The sequence below is a fragment of the Mobula birostris genome, chromosome 7 (genome assembly GCF_030028105.1).
Source record: "Mobula birostris isolate sMobBir1 chromosome 7, sMobBir1.hap1, whole genome shotgun sequence".
In the NCBI taxonomy this organism is placed as follows: domain Eukaryota; kingdom Metazoa; phylum Chordata; class Chondrichthyes; order Myliobatiformes; family Myliobatidae; genus Mobula; species Mobula birostris.
The window spans coordinates 155,263,635-155,283,532 of record NC_092376.1 but is presented as its reverse complement, the minus strand read 5'-3'; the positions used below and the strand labels follow the sequence as shown (position 1 = coordinate 155,283,532).

The window sequence follows — 19,898 nt, the reverse complement described above, 5'->3', positions numbered from 1 at the left end:
AAGACCTTAGAGACATCAGAGGACATTTGATTTAATGATAACTCTACAGTGATATGGAAACCCATGACAAACCATAACATAATAATTTCTAAGAAACAGAGTTTAAAATCCTGATGGGTCTTGACAGAACAAATAAGATGACATTGATTTGGCAAAGGAAAAAGCAGCCATGGTCATCTTACATTGAGACCAGAGATAACAAAAATTCCAGTAACAATTAACCTACAAAATATCCAGATTCAAGTGGTGTAACAGTGGCTACAGAAGCCTAATAAGCTTCTAAATAAAACTACTAAAGCAGCTTATCATGATTACTGGAAAATTCACTGAATAATTACATGCACTGTACAAATACCCATATGAGGCTATGCAGCTTTATGTATTGCACGAGACAAGTCTCATTATTTCAGTAACAATTCAATATTTGGATTAACCTATTGTTCAGACATGTCTTAACATGAATTGGGTTTGAAAAGATCACATTATTTCAGAATGTTATTAAATCCTTTTTGGAATATCCTTTGCAAATTCTTGATCCAAACTCCTAATAAAATATAGCCGCTGTCATAGCTTCTCTGTAATTGCATCAACATGTTGGACGCAAGGTAGATCTTTAGAAATGTTGACACCCAGAGACTTGAAACTGTTCCTCCTTTCCACTGCTGATCCCTCGAAGAAGGCTGGTGTGTGTTACTCTGACCTACCTTCCTGAAGTCTACAATCGATTCCTTGGTCTTACTGATTCATGCTGAGTGCAAGGTTGTTGTTGCTACACCACTCAACCAGCTGATCATGCACTCCTGTATGCCTCTTTGTCACCGTCTGGAATTCTGCCAACACTTCTTGTATTGTTGGAAAATTTATAATGGCATTTGAGCTGTACCTAGCCACAAAATTATGGGTGTAGAGAGAGTAAGTTATGTAAATGACAATAAGAATATATGAAATCTTTCATTTTTAGAATGAAGTAAGATGATTTCAGGTTCTTACCTTGGTAGGCTTAATGCATTGCTTCACAGCAAGGCTGACAATTCAACACCGAAGGAGTGTCAAAGTAAGCATAAATCATTCGGAATCTAATCTTGGGAACTTGAGCCTGGGATGTCAGGGTTAAGCAGTCTAATGTCATATTCATTGCCTATGAATCTAAGAATCTTGGCCCCTTCTAAGGCAAATGTTCATCCCAATTCCACCTGGCAGGAATAATGCATTCTGTTATATGACTTAGCAAACTGAATCAAATAAGAACAGCCAGATCTTTGGGCCATTAAAATCATCTTTAAAACAAATATGTTGTGGCAGGTTACTAGAAAGATGGAATTGGCAATCAGTAGATTTTTTTATATAAACAAAGTCACTTCTAACCTACAAATTTTTGACATTTGCAAATGAGTGTATGACATTTCTATAACCTTTCCTTTCCACTCCCTATCACAGAATAATTTGTGGCTCTTGTTTTTTTTATAAATGTCAAACTAAAGGGGGGAATGTACTTTGCAGCTCAAACTTCAAATATTGTTAGTTGTTTATGCATTGCTTTCAGAAGATGAATTGGACTTGGAAATACATTTTGTGCTTGTATGATGAGGAACTTTAAAAACGGCAAGGCTTTTAAATAAAGGAAGTTCTTTTTGTTGTTAGTTTTTTTAATATCAGTATTAGTATTTGTACTTTCTTGCATCTTCGTATTTAATCCACTTGCTGTACTGTACTAAGCCAATGAGACCAAGGAGCAATCTTGGCATTCTTCAAAAGTATTTCTGAGTACTTGTGTTTGGGTCTGAGATAATATTAGGCAGATTGTTTCACAGGCAGCCAATTACAGGCTGAAATACTAGCAGAATTATAACATTGTCATAGCAGAGAAGTTCTTTCAGCCTATCAAATCTGTGCCATCAAGATTAATCCCATCAGCCCAATTCTCTTACCCTTTCTTTACAGCCGTAAAATTAGTTATGTTGCAAATGTCTATTGAATTTCCTTTTGAAGGTGCTGATAGGTCGTTGAGCCAAAATCCTAGCTGTGATTCTGAAGATTGGTGCTCCAGACTCATCATGCCTTTAGCAAAGGTGTTTCAGCACAACTAAAACATGATTATTTACTTAATAATGAGGAAAATTAACCAAATAGGCCCTGCCTCTCAAAGAAAGGTGCAACAAACCTATCAAGATTCCACCCAATCAGTCCACACATGACGAGAAATGTGAAGAAGGGAGTTTAATAGCAGAGTTTTCATGCATACAAAATTATGAAATGAGGCTAGATCTGGCCAAGGTAACACTGATGTCAGGGAGCTGGGAAAGAGGCAGGGCCTTAAAGGTAGTAAAATCCAGTTTACTACCAGCTTTCAGATTAGGAAGATCAAGCAGATGAATGCAAGGCTTGAGAAATAGTGCAGGAGGAAGGCAGAAAGACTCTAGCTTCCTGAAGAAAAGGGACAATTTTTGAGGGAAATTGAACCTCTAAACAAAAAGGGGATGCACATTGACAGGAGGGATTAAGCTAGTTTAGCGAGGATGGCAGGCTAGCAGTAGAATCAAAAGAGAGAAAGGTTAAGCTGCCAACAGAAGGTAGAGATTCAGGTGAGGGAGTATTCAGGATGGAAAAGGCAAATGCACAGGGCAATGAGAACCAGCATGCATCAAGAGGGGCAGAGGGTACAAGCAAAAAACTATACTAGTAAATACAGACAGAGTCAGAAAAGATTTACTTGTGTTATTCAGAGATAGAGCATGGTTACAGGCCCTTCCGACCCAATGAGCCCGTGTCATGTAATTATGTGCCTGCCTCCGATTAACCTGCTAACCAGTACATCTTTAGAATGTGGGAGGAAACCAGAGAACCCAGAGGAAAACCACATGGTGACAAGAGTATGTATAAAAACTCCTCACACACAGCAGTGGGAATTGAACCCAGAATGCTGGTGCTGAAATAGTGTTATACCATTACATTTATAAAAATAAAATATGAAGGGAGGGGGTGAAGAAAAGCAAAAATAAATGGAGAAGATTGGGTCTCCCAAAGATCTTACTGGGGTCAGCAAAAATAGAAATGATGTCAATGAGCTTAACATGCACATGTGACATGCATGACATATATGACATGCATGACATATCATCTGGAGGAGTGAAAATAGAAACTTTTCAGTGATGCTGAGGCATTTTTGAAGTATTAATAAATATTTTTCAACCATCTTTACAAGGAAAGGTGGTATCTCTTGTTACGTACCCCGTAACTGGGTTGCCAAACCAGCAGAAATGGACCACTCAGTTGGAGTCTGGATTACTAGAACTAAGAAAGTTTTATTAAAGAAACAAGCAACACAGTAATCGAAAGGATAATAAATGCAACAGTTCAGCAATGATAAACACACATGTGCACAGAATTAAGATAACAGCATCAATCAAGCTCTATCGTTGTCTAGGGGTAAATGACCAATTTCAAAGTGACACAAAAGTCCAGTTCGATTTAGTTCAGTTCGCAGTAATCGTTGCCATGGCGATGGGCAACGTGGGGGGGGGAGGGAGAGAGAGAACGAGAACGACTGATCATTCAGAAACGGCTTCCACTCACAGACTGGTGATATTGCTCACAAGCAGCTTTCGGGCGAGTCCTTTGTGATGTCACTTGAGGTCACGGACTGTGACCCCTCCTCCAGATGCGGTCGATCCTCTGCAGTGAACCCGGCACCCAAGCAAGGGCGGACACACACCGGGTTCCCGCTGATCGTACCTTTCCACCCTGTGCATTTAAGGTCCGGTACTTCCCACCGACTCGTGAGAGGCGCACCGCTTCCAGGGTCTCATTACCTCGGGTGTCGTGTGTGTCCTGCCTTAGCGAACCTGTCCCTTTTTATCCCCCTGCTGGGGTATCGCCTGTCCATCACTTCAAACAGTTCAGGGTTCAAAGGGGGAGCCGCTCTAGACAGCTGTCTCTCCCGTCCCTTCATTACACATCTCCAGATGTTGCTTCATTGTTCCTTATCCCTCCCCCCCCTGAGGACAGGTGGCAGACCAACTGCTGATGCCACTGATGCTAGCCCAGGCCAGCAAACATCTTAATTTATGTGTATTCTCGTCACACTCTAAATTAATAGCATTAGATGAGACAGCTGAATTAATAAATGTATACAATTCTGGGCTTTCATCAGTAGAGACAGAGTATAAAAGCAGTGAAATTGTGCTGCTTCTTCATAAAACACAGAACTGGCCTCAGCTTAAATATTGTGTTCAATTCTGGTCACCTTAGGCAGGAGGTATAAGCATTGGAATGGTTCAGAAAATAGATAATGAGAATGGCTCCTGATTTGAGGATTACAATTATTAGGAAATATTAGACTGTTTTCTTTGGAGAATAGAGGCCTAAGGGGGATATATTATTGGATAATAAAATGAAGAAGGGTCTGGACAGAGTGGATGATAGGAGGTTGTGCATCGGTTGAGGGGCCAAGGACTGAAGATCACATCAACAAAATACAGGGAGGAGAATTATTGGTGGCATGAAGGTTCTTTTTACCACAGTGTGTTGTTGGAATTTGGAATGGACTGCCTGTAGATGTGTCAGAGTCAGTCCCATTGTGGCCAAGAACGCAGCTGGATAAGGACATGATGAGGAAAATTCTGCAAGGATTTTCAAAGTACATTTATTATCTAAGTATTTATACAGAATACAACTCTGAGATTTTTCCTCCTGCAGGCAGCCATGAAACAAAGAAACACCATGGATCCCATTCAAAAAAACATTAAAAAGCTCAGCACAGGAAAAAAGAACAAATTGCACAAATGGCTGAAAGCAGACATACAAGATGTAGAATATCAGGCAACAAACCAGGAGTCCAGTAGTATTCAGTTTAGTTCAGTTCAGCACTGCGCCACTAGCCCACTGCAGGCCGCAGGGCTGTTCTCCGCCAAAGTGCCCCAGTCCGCTTCAATTACCTCGATCAAACCAATCAAAAGCAGCAAAAAAAATGAGTAATCAGAACATGCAACATGAATCTCAAAGTCCCCTAAAACGAGTCCATGGCCTCTGATCCATCCTTGCAATGTGGATTCTAAGGCACCTGCTCTTTTCTCCGCCAACAGCTAGCAAGATGGAGGGGAAGACCAACCAAACGCAGGCAGATGGAGCCGAACGCCCGCCAGTCGATCGGGTGAACACAGTGAAGCCGAGCATGGACTTATGCCCCATCTCCAGGCCTCCAGGCCACCCGCCCCACTCCGAACCTCACCAAACTCCCTCAGAGACAGCAAAATGCCAGATTACTCAATCGGAAACAACACACACGCAATGCTGGAGGAACTCAGCAGGCCAAGCAGCAATATGGCAAAAAGTACCGTCAATGTTTTGGGCCAAAGCCCTGCAGCAGGACTGGAGAAAAAAAGTTGAGGAGGAGATCTAAAAGGTGGAGGAAGGGGAGAAATAAACACCCCATGATAGGTGAAACCTGGAGGGGGAGAGATGAAGTAAACAGCTGGCAAATCACAGTTTGCAATTACACACAGCTGAGTAATACAATCATACTTGAAATAGTAAAAGAAGTAGTTTTGTGAATTTTCTGCAGGAGAAAGGACTGGGATCGGAACTAGTGAATTACTTTGGTAGAATACTGGACACAATGAGATGAAAGGCTTTTATTCTTGCTGTGACTATCCTATGATTCTATGATGTCAACCCTTAACTGCTTCTTGGTGGGTGGTGGTGGTGTTGCATCTTTTTAAATCACTGCAATGCAGTGCTGCTTGGTTGACTTTCAATATTTAAACACAGTAGTGACACAGGAATTGCAATATATTTTGAAGTCGGGGTAGTATGTGAGTTTCAAAAGGACTTGCAGATAAAAGCTTTACCATGTGCCTGCTGTCTCTGTCTTTCTAGCTGGTAGAGGTTGCTGGTGTATGATGAGGATATCTTGACAAGTTGCAGCAGTGCATTTTGTAGGCACTGCAGCCATGGTTAAAGATGGCAGAGGGAGTGAATATTTGGTGTGTAGGATTGGGTGGTGATCATCTGGGCTATTTTTCCCTGAATGGTGTCATGCTCCTTGAATGCTCACGATAAATGAGAAGTATTCCATCTTATTTCCAGACACTGGAGAATTGGTCAATTGCTCTGTCCTTGCTATCCACTCCTGGGCATGCTCATGTTTTTCCAGTCAGAATTTTTTGTGACATGTCCAGTTACATTTTAGGCCAAAAATGGGATCAGTGGGGTGTTGGCCAAGGGCTGGATAGGGTGATCTAAAAAGGACAACTTAGTATGCCAGAGGTAGATTTTTTTTTCCCCTCAGGATGGAGTTGATTATTGCCCATTGTTAATGTGGTGAAGTTTTACTTGGCATTTATTGGCCTATGTCTAAATGTTGTCTTGGTCTAGCTATATGTATGCTCTGATTGTGTTTTTTAATCAGAAGAATTCCAATGGAAGTGAACATTGCCCAAATATTGAGGAATTATTGGACATAAATTTTTCATTCCTTCTATCTCTAATAGGAGTTTGGATTTCACAATTTTACATGTCTAGGACCTGTAGTGTTACACCTTTATTGCAATTATGAGTCATGTATTTCACAGATATATTATCAAAGCTCTTACCACTCTTAAAATTCGCTCAGTGTGGTTTAAGGTGAGAAATGACTGTTCTGCTCTGAAATAACTTGAACTACAATAAATGATCCTTGGCAATAACTTACTAAATAATTACTCTATTTTCTAAATGGTAATTATTTTTAATCTGCTGTTATTTAACAGGAAACCTGTGAATCTTCCTTGGATTGCTTCTTAGATGAAGTGCAAAAGTACAATGGAATAAATTGTACTACTTCCAAATTAACTGTGAATATTGCACCCATGTCCGCAACATACAACCCTACAGCCAAACCGAGTTTTGGGTTGGTAATTGATGGGAAGACTTTGAATATGATTTTCCAAGGAAATCTGCAGAAGAGGTTTCTGGATCTGGCAAAGTGTTGCCAATCTGTTTTATGCTGTCGTTCCACACCACGGCAGAAAAGCATGGTAGTCGAACTAGTTCGAGATCATCTGAATGCCGTGACATTAGCAATAGGTATGTATCTCTCTGTTATTTTTCAAGTAAGTGGAAAATTATTTCTTACTCCTAGTATTTGAGAATTCTTTAATATGAACAGAAGACAGAATTACACAGCACAGACAAGCCTTGTAAGCATTGAAGTTATATTAGTCTCTACCACTTCCTATAGGCCAATGATCTTGACTTCAGTTATACAGCTGTTACTGGAAGAAATTCTGAGGGACAAGATGTATCATCACTTGGAAAGTCAAGGCCAGGTCAGGAATAATTGGCAGGATTTTGTGCATAGGAGATAACGTCTGATGAATCATTTGGAATTTTTCACCAAGGTAACTAAGGGACAAGACGAAGGTAGGGTAGTGGCTGTTGGCGATATTGACTTTAGTAAGTTCAAATTTCAAATGCTTTTAAAAAGGTCCTGCATGGCAGGCTAACCTGAAAGATTAGTTTGCATGGGATTCAGGGTGAGCGAGCGAACTGAAATCAAAGGGCCTTATTGATGGGCAGCAAAAGTGATAGTTGGAGGTCAATTCTCCAACTGGAGGCCTGTGACTAGTGGGATGCTGCAGTGGTCAATATTGGGCCCTCTGTTATTCATTATTTATGTAAATGATTTGGATATGAGTATACATAGCAAGATTAGCAATTTTGATGATGAAACTAAATTTAGAGAGTCTTGTTGATAGGAAGTAGGTTACAGTGAATTGCAAAGAAATCTTGATCAATCAGGGAATTGGGCTGAGGAATAGCAAATGAATTTTAACTTAGTTAAGTTTAAAGTGATTCATTTTGAACGGTCGAACTAGTGTAAGACTTGTACTATGAAGGGCAAGTCACAGATAAGTGTTGCGGAACAGAGTGCGAGTTCACACTTTGTTGAAAATGGCCACATAAGTAGACAGGGTGGTGAAGGAGGTGTTTAGCATACTGGTCTTCATCCATCAGGATAATGAACTTAGGAGTAGGCGCATTGGTGAGGCTGCACTTGGATTATTGCGTACAGTTTTGGTCACCCAGTTATGAGAAAGACATTGTCAAGCTGGAGAGGGTGCAGCAGAGATTTACGAGGATGCTGCCTGACTAGAAGGTTTGATCTATAGAGGGAGGCTGGCTATGATAGATTTTTACACTCTGGAATGCAGCAGAAAGAGAGGAACCTCATAGAAGTTTATAAAATCATAAAGCAGATGGATAAGTTGGATAGTAAGTCTATTGCCCCAGATTTGAGAAGTTAAAACTGAAGGACACAGATACAAGATAAGAGGGGAGAATTTTAAGAGCAATCTGAAGGATAACACCGTTATACAGAGGGCTCAAATTTCAAAGTAAGTGTATTATCAAAGTGCATATTTGTCACTATATACAATCCAGAGATTCATTTTCTTGGGGACATACTCAACAAACCCAACAACCATAATAGAATCAATAAAAGACTGCACCACCATGCTTGATTACCAAGCATGCAGTATCTGCGCAGTTTGTTGTCTTTTGCACGCTGGTTATTATCTGCAAAGTTTTGGGGACGCTGAGAGTGTCTCTGCTCAAATTCTGTTACACGTCAGTAGATTTTGTTTTTGCAGGTTTGTCCACATTAAGATCAAACTGTTTCCTTGTGAAGTATGCACACATTCTCTGTAAAGACTCAAATGTCTCCTGAATAGATTTCTACCTGTGAAATGACATATTGTCGTACAAAAGATACATTTTGGAACACCATAATGAATGATAACTTGCCTCAATTGTCTTTAGGAATTGTAGATTATGTCGCCGTGTTTTCTAATCATTCTGGGCTGGTTTCTGAGGGACATTTTTTCATGGTCTTCCCAAGAGACTCCATGGGTTGGAGATATTAGAACCATGATGCTTAATTTTCTGCAGTTCATTGGAATATTTCATGGGCCTGGGATCTCTTTTGTCCAGCATTTTTGTACTTGCATACTAATGTCATTTTGTCATACAGAGTTGATTTATATTTGAATAAGATGCAGTGCAAGAGCAAGCTATTGATCATTCCATACTATTCATTGAAGGATGTATTAAGTTGATGTACTTTATTGTCTAGGCGATGGAGCCAATGATGTCAGTATGATCCAAGCTGCTAACGTAGGCATTGGGATTACTGGTCAAGAAGGAATGCAGGTACAGTACTCTTTGAAATTTAGCAGGAAAAGAATAAATCATGCTGGCAAAATATCCAATAAATCATGGTCAGAATGTTCATTCTCCTCTTTCATTATATGGTACTATATATTTGTATTCATGCTGAGATTTCCTTTAATAACATTTGAATACTCTGTACAGTACTGACAAGGTTGAATTGTGTTTACCAGCTTGTGAAAATGATATGGGGCACAAGAAGAGGGTGCAAACATGACTTAAGAGAAAGATGCCAGAAATGTGTAATAATGTCAGTGCAGAATGGATGAACAGACTGGATAACGGCAGTCTGTTCTGAATCAAGACCAATATAGATCTTTTAAAGTTAGAAGAAGTTCTATTAAAGTTGACACAGTGAAATGAGAGTAACTATCCTGAATGCTAGGGAAGGATATGATTGTGTATGACATGAAGGAGCATTGATTAAACTGAAATATATGGGAATGAGGGGGAAACCTTACATTGATTCAAATCATAGATGATCACAATAGAAGACATTGTAGTGGAGGTTAGAGTAAAGTCATCTCAGCACAGAATAACATTGCAGAAATTCCCTAGGATAGTGCTCAAGGTCTAACCATTTTCAGTTGCTTCATCAATTATAGGCTCAAAAATATAGGTGTTTGGCTTATGATTGCAGAAAGTCTAGGGCAATTTGCGGTGGCTCAGATAATGAAGCAATCTTCAACCAAATGCAGCAAGACCTGACATTAGTCCAGGTCTCGGCTGATAGTAGCAAGTAATATTTGTACCACACAAGTGCCAACAAGAGAATATTCAACTATCCATTATTTAATCCCCAGCTATCAGTATCCTAAGGGATACCATTGACCAGAAACTGTATTGGAGTAGTCAATTAACTACACAATATGTCTACAAGAGTAGGTCAGAGGCTAGGACACCTGGGGTAAGTAACTCACCCCCTAACTCCCCAAAGCCAATCCATGATCTATAAGCCTCAAGCAGTATGATGGGATACTGGGATAAGTGCAGCCTCAACAACACAAGGGACTATTGATAGGTATCCTATCTGCAACCATTCACTCACATCACCTCTGACAACAGTAGCAGCAGTTTGGTACCATGAAGTATTGGATAAACTCACCAAGACTACTTAGACAGCTTCTTCCTAACCATCAACTCTACCAGTTAGAAGGACAAGGTAGCAAAAACATGAGGACACCTCCAGGGTATATCCCTCCAAGCATACATCATTCTGATTTGGAAAGATATTGCTGTTCCTTCACCACCACTGGGTCAAAATCTTGGTACTCCCTCCCTAGTAGCATTGTCGATATATTCAGTGGTTCAAGAAGTGTGCTCAGTGTCACCTTCTCAGGGCCAATTAGAGATGGCAATAACTGTGGATCCAGCTGTGAAGCCCACACCCCTTGACTGAATCAAAAAGAAGAACATCCAATGATGATGGGCCCAGTTTTTCTCTTACATTTCGAATGAAAAAACTGGCCTACATATTGTTTAGTGTTGGAGAAAAGGGAGTAAACTAAGCAGTGAACACCTACAAAATGCTGGAGGAATTCAGCAGGTCAGGCAGTATCTATGGGAAGGAATAAATAGCTGAATTTTCAGGCCAAGACCCTTCATCAGGTCTGGAAATGAAGGGGGAGGAAGCCAGGATAAGAAGGAGTACAAGCGAGAAGGTGATAGGTGAAGCCAGGTGGCTGGAGAAGGAGAGATGAAGCGAGAAGCTAGGAGGTGATAGGTGAAAAAACCAGGGGGACTGAAGAAGAAAGAATATGACAGGAGAGGAGAGTGGACCTTGGGAGAAAGGGAATGAGGAGGGGAACCAGGGAGAGGTGTTAGGCAAGTGAGAAGAAAAGAGCTAAGAAGGGAACTAATGCAGGAAATGGAAGAGGAGGGAAGAGGGAAAGGGAGAAATTACCGGAAGTTTGAGAAATCGATATTTATGTCTTCAGGTTGGAGGCTACCCAGACGGAATATGCTCCTCCAATATGAGAGTGACCTCATCATGGCAGTCGAGGAGGCCATGAATCAGCTTGTCAGAATGGGAGTCCAGTCAGTAGATGACTGCTGTTGCCTCAACTGGAAGGACTGTTTGAGGCCCTGAATGGAAGTGAAGAAGAGGGAGGTGATTGGGCAGGTGTAGCACTTCATCTGCTTGCCAGTGGGGAGGGAAGAATGGACAAAGGAACAATGGAGAGGGTGAACCCTGAAGAAAGCGGAGAGTGGCGGTGAGGTAAAGATTTGTTTGGTGATAGGATCCTGTCGAAGATGGCGGAAGTCGCAGCCTCCTCTACGTTGGTGAGACCCAGCATACTATAGATTGAGGAGCTGCTTTATTGAGCACGTTCATTCCATCTGCAGAAGCAGGATTTCCCAGAGGCCAATCATTTTAGTTCCAATCTCCACACTTAATCTGGGCTAAAATGTTAACTGTTTATTTCTGCCTGAATTGCTAAGTATCTACAGCATTTTGTATGTGTTACTCTCGATTTCCAGCATCCGCAGCATCTCTTTTGTTCGTAACTAAGCAGCGAATTCAGAATTTACTCAGAGGTTACTCAGAATGTGAATGTACTTCCACTGACTAGCTGGTGCAAATTTTAAAGTGAGTTTGTATTAGTATAGAATAGAAGATCGTCACACAGACGGCACATAGAACTGAGGCAAACAGTCTGGTAGAACAGAGAGTTCTGATTATGTGTTTGATCCATGCAATGTTTAATAAATTTGAAATTTTCTCATACATATTTTTTGTGTTTACAGGCTGTGATGGCCAGTGATTTTGCAATTTCTCATTTTAAATATCTTAAAAAACTGCTGTTGGTACATGGTCACTGGTGTTACGCCCGCTTGGCAAATATGATCATTTTCTACTTTTACAAGAATGTGGTAAGTGGACAAATTTGGCTTTTGGCTAGTCAGGTAGCATGCTTATCATAGCCATTCTGATATCACCATGATTTTCTGCTAATATTGTTAAGCTCTTTACTTAATAAGCCAAATTCTTTGTTTCTTCTTTCCATTTTCATCTAAACTGTCCTGGTAGGTTCAAATTCTAAAATATGTAGGTGCAACTACAAAGCAGGTACTTATCAGTTATGAATATATGCAAATGACTACCAAAAGGTGGAGTAAATGGAAACCAAATGGCAAATCAAGCTTTGCACTAATACTTTGCAAAATGATTTCAGTACATCTCAGCTACTATTTTTAGACCACAGTCAGTATTAGTACAGATCCTACAATTTCTTAAGTACTTCAAAGGCCACTTTTTATTTACCAAATTTACCCAAGTCTGTTTTCTGTGATGAAAATCATTTTCCATCAAGGTCTCCTTAAACTGAAAGACAGCATTGCATTTGGCACAAGCAATAGTTCTACTGCAGTGAGCTATGATCGAGAAACCACAGCTGAACCAACCAGCTATGCAACAAAGTTTTGAAACAATTGTACAAATTAGAAGATAGTGTTTGCTTTAAAAATGGGGAAGTGATAGTTAAAGTGTTTTGAGGTTGGATTGAATCAAAATTATTTATGGACGTATCTTACAACATCTTGATATCCAATTGTTGCATCAAAGGTCAGATCAACCAACAAATGGACTGACAGTATTATGAGTAACTGCCTTTACTCCCCTTTATTTCTGGCTGTTAATTTGCCAAATTACCAGATTCTCTTGGTAACTGCTGAAATTCTGACTTATCCCTTGCCATCTAGTTAGGTCCTTGTCACATGCTGGGATCTTAATGTTCCAGCCTCATGTGGCAGCTTCCCATGCCAGCTTGGTTACTGAATGGTAAAAGGTATCTAACTGATTGAGAGTTTGTATAATAACAGAGTCATCAATTCTGTGTGGTTCTCAGATGTGGGAGAAGGAAGTCCAGAAGGGTGGGCCTGGAATGGGAGAGGAGTCCAGGTGTTGGCTGGGGCAATTTGGCAGGGAGAGCATTGGGAAGTAATAAGAAAGGAAAAGAATGCTTTCTATTGAAATCAGTGAATAGATAATTGTGCATTTTGAAGTGGTTATAGATGGCTGTAAGTTATATTTTTGTGTATTTTAACATAACCCTCTTTAGATATGGAAAATCCAAAGAAGGACACAGCTTAGAAATACAACCAAGTGTTTTCCTCTAAGGAAACCGATAAAACTAACTTTATGCCATCGGTGTTTGCTCCGTGGCTGGTTGCTGGTGGCTTTCACGCATCAGTGGTCAAGTGGTGTGGAGAGTGCCAGCAGCACAGCCTGCTGAGCTCATTCATAAGCTGGCACAGCCCATTGATAACAATGAGTGGGGCATGTTATAGCTGCAGACTAGCTGCTTGTCACTTGTGGCATCAAGTTAGATGATTGTGCACAAAATTAAGCTATATTGGGAATGTTGCTCCCATTTACATAGGTTGAATTTCAAGCTGTTTCTCATTTACCTAATATTTAGTTAATGACCAGTTTGCAACTCCAATAGTTTTGAGTGAGGCTCTTGAGAATATTTCAATTCTGAATCAGCTTTCTAATTCTTTTTTCTAGGCCTATGTGAATCTACTGTTCTGGTACCAGTTCTTTTGCGGCTTTAGTGGATCTTCTATGATTGACTATTGGCTGATGATTTTCTTCAACCTTCTATTCACCTCCCTCCCTCCATTAACATGTGGAATACTGGACAAGGATGTCTCTGCAGAAATGCTTTTAGAGTTTCCTGAACTTTACAGATACAGTCAACAATCAGGGGTAAATATATATTAGAAATATTATCTTTTAATAATGCAAACAGTTACTGAATCTGGTTTTATTTTTTGCTTCTTAATACATTTGTGGTTTAATCTCTATGGAATTATTCCTTTAGTGGAAAATATTCAGAAAGAGAAGAAAGGAATATATTCTTTGCTAAAACACCTTTCACCACCTAAGGATTCCCAAAAGCCCTTCAACATCTGTGACACACTTTTGTTGTGCAGTTTCTGTTGTAACGTCAAAATCGCAACCATCAAATTATCTACTGTAAAGCCTTTTTAACGTGAATGGGACAATTGCATAGAATTGTCTTTTGGTGATTTTGATTCTGAGAGAACTATTGGTCATCATATAACCTGAGACTGTGGCCAAACCCTAAATTTCCATTTCACTTGAACAAAAGCACTGCCAGCAATTAGACCCTGAAATGATGAAAAATCCTGCCACCTCTGAGTTGTAAAATGAAGACGTGCATTAATTTTTCACTGACAAAGAATACCCATAGAAGGATTCCTTCTGACCACTCTTGTACACATGTCAGCTTCCCTCAATGTTTCTTTCAAAGCGGTAATTTGGTACTTTGTGTATTTGAACATACTACACATGTTCATGGCTAATGACTAAACTGATGTACAAAACTGTGGTGTCTTGGGAAGAGTGATAATGGAGTCAAAGAAATAGGAAGAATGCCAGCATCTCACAAACATGCTTTTTTGTTCTTTGGTCACCAAACAGAAACTAACTAGAATTTACTGATGTCTTTTCCAGGCCTACAATAACTGCACTTTCTGGATCACTGTGCTGGATGCTTTTTATCAAAGTCTTGTTTGCTTTTTCATTCCGTACTTTGTAAGTACTAGTGCCATTCTATTCTGTACTGTTATCCTTGAACATGTTTATGCTCTCCATTTACTAGAAGCTATTCTTGTTTTTATTTCAAGACTTATCGAGATTCAAATACTGATGTCTTTACATTTGGCACGCCAATGAACACAGCGGCCTTCTTCACAATTCTAGCACATCTGGCAATTGAAACCAAAACCTGGGTAAGTCAGGATCTTAGAACAATAGAGCCAAGCAGACTGCAATAAAATACAAGCTGAGCTTTCTGGTGAAAATCCTATTATCTTGTATAACAACACCAGTTAGAAATGGTAATATGGCAAGGTATGCTCAAGTAAGAAAGCTGAATGGAAGTTATAAAATTTTGTAGTGTTGACTTGCCTGCGCCATGATGGTGATAATATGGGCTTTTAGGAGTAATTTTCCATCTGTTAGCATTGTTATCTTTAATGAAGCAAAACAGTTCTGTCTGCCCCATTAACTCAGATAAATGAAAATGAAAACCAGTCTACTTTGACTGTTAACCATAAATGGATTTTGCCTTTGTAAGAAATAAATAAGATAAATGACATCGATCACTGTTAGTACTTTAAATAAAAAAGTGCACGCAGTATGAATTATGCAGTATTGTCATGGTGTAACACATTGCCTTGAATAGTAAAAGAATGGCAAAACTACACGCAGTTGAGAAACAGTTTTGAAGGTGAGCTTTTGTTGTAATGTAGAATTCACAGCCAATACAGTGACCTCATGCTAAAATGAATATGACCGTGATCATATAATCTGTTTTGTATGAATATTGATTGAGAGAAAAATATTAGTCAGACTCTGGGTTAGTCAGTAATTAGCTCAATTTAATATTTCTTCTGGTGGTCCTGCACTTCCTGCAATATGAACCGTAACTTTTGTGCACAAACTTCTAGAGAGAGACTTGTAAGCTGGGGTAATAACAAGTTAGCCGCAGCTGATACCCAGAGTGCTTACCTCATGCTGAATCATCCAAGAAAAAATGCAGACTATTAGAAGTAGGGAATGAAGTCAGTCCTTCCCACTGGAAATAGGGTTATATGTTTTCTATTCAGAAAATTAACTAAGTTTCCATATAAAAGTTCAAAATACAAAATACATTTATTAACAAAATACATATGTGTCACCATATACTATCCTGTGATTCATTTTCTTGCAGGCATTCACAATAGAACAAAGAAATACGATAGAATCAATGAAAAACTACACACAAAAACTGACAAACAACCAATGTGCAAAAGAAGTCAAGCTGCGCAAATCCAAAAAAAATCAAATAATAGTGATGAAACAAATAAATAATACCAAGGACATTAGTTGTAGGGTCCTTGAAAGTGAGTCCATACAGTTCAGAGTTGAGTTCATTAGATTAGAAAAGTGTACCTGCCTCAAAAGGGTTATTTATTTATAAATAGTTTGCTTAATGTGATGCCATTTCAAAGATGCACAAAAATGTTGAAGTGAACAAACTTGGCATTTATTAATTTTTCAGAATTAATGTGAACTACCTTCTTTTAGGTGTTCTGCTGATCACTGTCCTCTGGGTAGAATTAAGTAAGTACTCTGAGGTCCATTTCCTAAACTAACTGTGCTTCACAGAACACCTATCGAAAATCCCCCTGAAAACAACCTATCCATCATATGCTGGATGGAATTGGAGCACTCTGAATTTGCAGGTCACTCCAGGAATACAGTATTTCTTCTCTGAAGCTAATATTATTGTCAGACACCTATTTAGCAAAGACACGTCAGTTGGTGGGTATTGTACCTGAAAACCAGCAAATTCCAGATTAAGAATACAGAGGGAACTTGAGCAAATCCATAGCTCTCTGAAAGTTGTACCACATGCAGAAAGGATGCTGAAGGTGGGGTACGGCATGCTTGCCTTTGTTGTTTAGGGTGTTGAGTCTAAAGTTGAGAAGATATGTTGCAACTGTATAAAGGTTTAGTGTGGATGCATTTGGTTCATCCTTTACAGGAAGGACATAGAGACTTTGGAGATGGTGCAGAAGAGGTACATCAGCACGTTGTCCGGATTGGAGAATATTAGCTATTATATGGGGTGTTGTGGGCATGTGGCTAAGTGGTTAAGGCATTGGACTAGCGACCTGAAGGTCGTGAGTTCGAGCCCCAGCCGAGGCAACGAGTTGTGTCCTTGAGCAAGGCACTTAATCACACATTGCTCTGCGACGACACCGGTGCCAAGTTGTATGGATCCTAATGCCCTTCCCTTGGACAACATTGGTGTCATGGAGAGGGGAGACTTGCAGCATGGGCAACTGCTGGTCTTCCATGCAACCTTGTCCAGGCCTGCCGCCCTTGAGAGTGAAGACTTTCCAGGCGCAGATCCATGGTCTCGCAAGACTAACGGATGCCTTTATATGGGATGTCAAGGCACTACAGAAAGTTCAGAGAAGGACAACGAGACTCATTCCAGGTCTGCAGAGTATGAGCTATGAAGAAAGATGAAAGAATCTTTTTAGGCTAAGTAGACATAGAATGAGAGGGGACATGATAGAAGTGTTCGAAATCATAAAGGAACTATGTAAAGTGGATGCCAGCTGCCACTTCAAAATTAATCCATCAATGAGGGCACAGAGCCATAGGTGGAGACTGGTTAAAGGGAGATTTCAGACTAACATCACAAAGCATTTCTTTAAAGGTGACTTGTGGAAACATGGAGCAAACTACCTAGTTGTGTAGTTGAATACCTTAGAGCCTTTCAAATCTAAATGTGACGGTTATTTAACTACTCTATGTGAATAGGAATTTGGCAAGCTTTGTTGGGCTGAATGACCTGTTTTTATTAAAAGCTTTCTAATGTTATAATGTTCTGTATTCCATTAGGCCTCTAAGATCAGCACCTGCTAGCTTCTCTTTGAAATCTTTAAGCATAATTGCATCCTGATGTCATACAAGGGTATTAAAATTGCATGTTATTCAGATTATTTTGGTAAGAGTCCAGAAGGATATCAGCAAGACACATTTCACTGAGTTTAAGACATGTTACTATTTATGCTCTACAACCAACCCAAACGCTCCTGCCGGCAACCCCCAAACCACTACCACATCATCAAAGCTTTAAAAATTGTAGTGTGCTGTCAGAGGCAGAGGGCCAGTGAGTTAGACCAGTCTGTCTACTTTCTTCACCATTACATCTGAAGAAAAGATTGCTATTCAGCAACATATATATGTTTGTTTGCCTGAAATATTAGGCTTAAGTAATTTATTCTTTATGATTCTTTTTTTAACAGACCTTCCTGCATTGGGTTTCCATGATTGGGAGCATTTTATTATACTTTGCAATTACACTTGTTTATAGTACCTTCTGTGTGACCTGCAACAGTCCATCAAATCCTTATTGGATAATGCAACGTCAGATGACTGATCCACTCTTCTACCTCATCTGTCTTACCACACCAATCCTGGCTCTGTTACCAAGGTAATCCATCATTTTCATTTCAGAACAACTGAGAATAGCTTCAAAAGATTGAGAATAGTGTGGGTTAAAATGAGATGGGGATGGAATGGGAATAACCTAGGCTTCTTGTTTGTCATTAATATTTGTCAGTCTCTGTCTGTTAATGTATAGTTTTCCATAAAGTTCTATTATATTTCTTTCCCGTAACTGCCTGCAAGAAAATTTATCTCAAAATAGTAAATGGTAAAATATACATACTTTGATAGTAAATTTATTTTGAACTTTGAAGTAATTTAGCAGGAATTGGGGAAGATGAAGAGTTGGTTCTGTCAGGGCCCCAGTGATAAGGGAGACTGGAAATGTGCAGGGAGTGTGACATGAGGCAAAAGCAGTCAGAGCCTTATGGAAACTTCTCTTCCATAAACTACTGTAAAAATACATACCTGGTGATCTGTGTTGTTCTTATCTCCTAGTAACAGCTGAGTTTCTTGGGGCATGAGTTAAAAATAGATTCATAAAATTAGGAGCTCAAAAACTCCTTAACAAGTTTTTCTGATGATCAGCTTGCTGTAGATGGTTTGTCATCATCCATGACATTACATCCATTAGATTGGAAATGGGAGAGTTTGAGGTGGTTTAGCGTGTGTTTTCATAATTTTGGTATTTTAACCTTCCATTTATTTTTTGAGGGTTACCATTACTTTTTAAATATCTCATGAGTTACTGGACCACTCATCATTCCATGGAATTGTACAGTTTTATATGAGCAAACTGAACATTGTAAAGTGTTTACATAAAGTTGATAAAATTGAACAAAACTCATTTTTGATGACTTTTATTTTAACATTGCATGCATTAGAAATAGTTTTCTTATCTTTGTTTATATCATCAGGTATTTCATTCGTAGTTTGCAAGGCACATTATCTTCATCTTGCCTTCTGAAAGTTCGCCAACTGGACAATTTGGACAAAGAGCAACAGGTCCAAGCCATAAGGGATTGGAAAGGCCTTAACATCTCAGGGAATGATGTGCCAAATTTAGCAGAGTTTACTGATCAATCAAGTGTGGAAAATGCCAACAAACTTTGTCCTATAATAAGTGATTCTGATTCTCAGATTGCATCTCCCCCAGTGGGAATAGTAGAAATACAAAGGTCCATCAATCGTGTCTGAAATTGTCCTCAGGACATATTAGGCCACAAAATGAATCCCTTTGAGGACTGCAGTAAATCTATCCAATTAGAAGCAGCTTCAGAAATGAATGGCCTTTTTCCTCATTCATTTCAAATGCTATAAATAATTCCTTCCCAGAAGCCTTAAGGACAGTTTCCTGTAGGAAGTAAACTTTATGACAAATTGTACAGAAACAAAACTGCAGTGTGTTTGGAATGATCTAGAGCTTCGTCGTCGGCTATTCCTGTTAAGCAATTTGAAGAATTTAATTTTGGAAGAAACTCTTGGAAGAAGCAAGAACATGGCTAATGTGTCATTTGTTTCTCATAGGAGAGACTGCCCTTCCTATCTTCTCATGTAAATAAGACAATATGAACTGTAATACCAAACCACCTCTTTGTATTGAACTATTATTGTTTTAGATTTTCACAATAATCCTTTTCTAAAAAATCATAAATTTGTATGAACTTCTTAGCAACGAATTGAACTGTTTGTATTCGATTGAATGTTTGGATCTAAA

At 39.4% G+C, this 19,898-nt stretch overlaps 1 protein-coding gene across 1 annotated transcript in view; it reads left to right on the top strand.

Moving 5' to 3' along the window:
* Positions 1-19,378, top strand: part of LOC140200980 (phospholipid-transporting ATPase VB-like) — a 98,601-nt gene extending 79,223 nt beyond the window's left edge. The window contains exons 15-22 of the mRNA XM_072264618.1: positions 6,747-7,062; positions 9,110-9,186; positions 11,953-12,078; positions 13,715-13,915; positions 14,687-14,767; positions 14,860-14,964; positions 18,040-18,227; positions 19,099-19,378. Of these exons, the coding sequence (XP_072120719.1) occupies positions 6,747-7,062; positions 9,110-9,186; positions 11,953-12,078; positions 13,715-13,915; positions 14,687-14,767; positions 14,860-14,964; positions 18,040-18,227; positions 19,099-19,378 (1,374 nt within the window). The remainder of the gene's footprint in view (positions 1-6,746; positions 7,063-9,109; positions 9,187-11,952; positions 12,079-13,714; positions 13,916-14,686; positions 14,768-14,859; positions 14,965-18,039; positions 18,228-19,098) is intronic.
* The last annotated feature ends 520 nt before the right edge of the window (positions 19,379-19,898 follow it).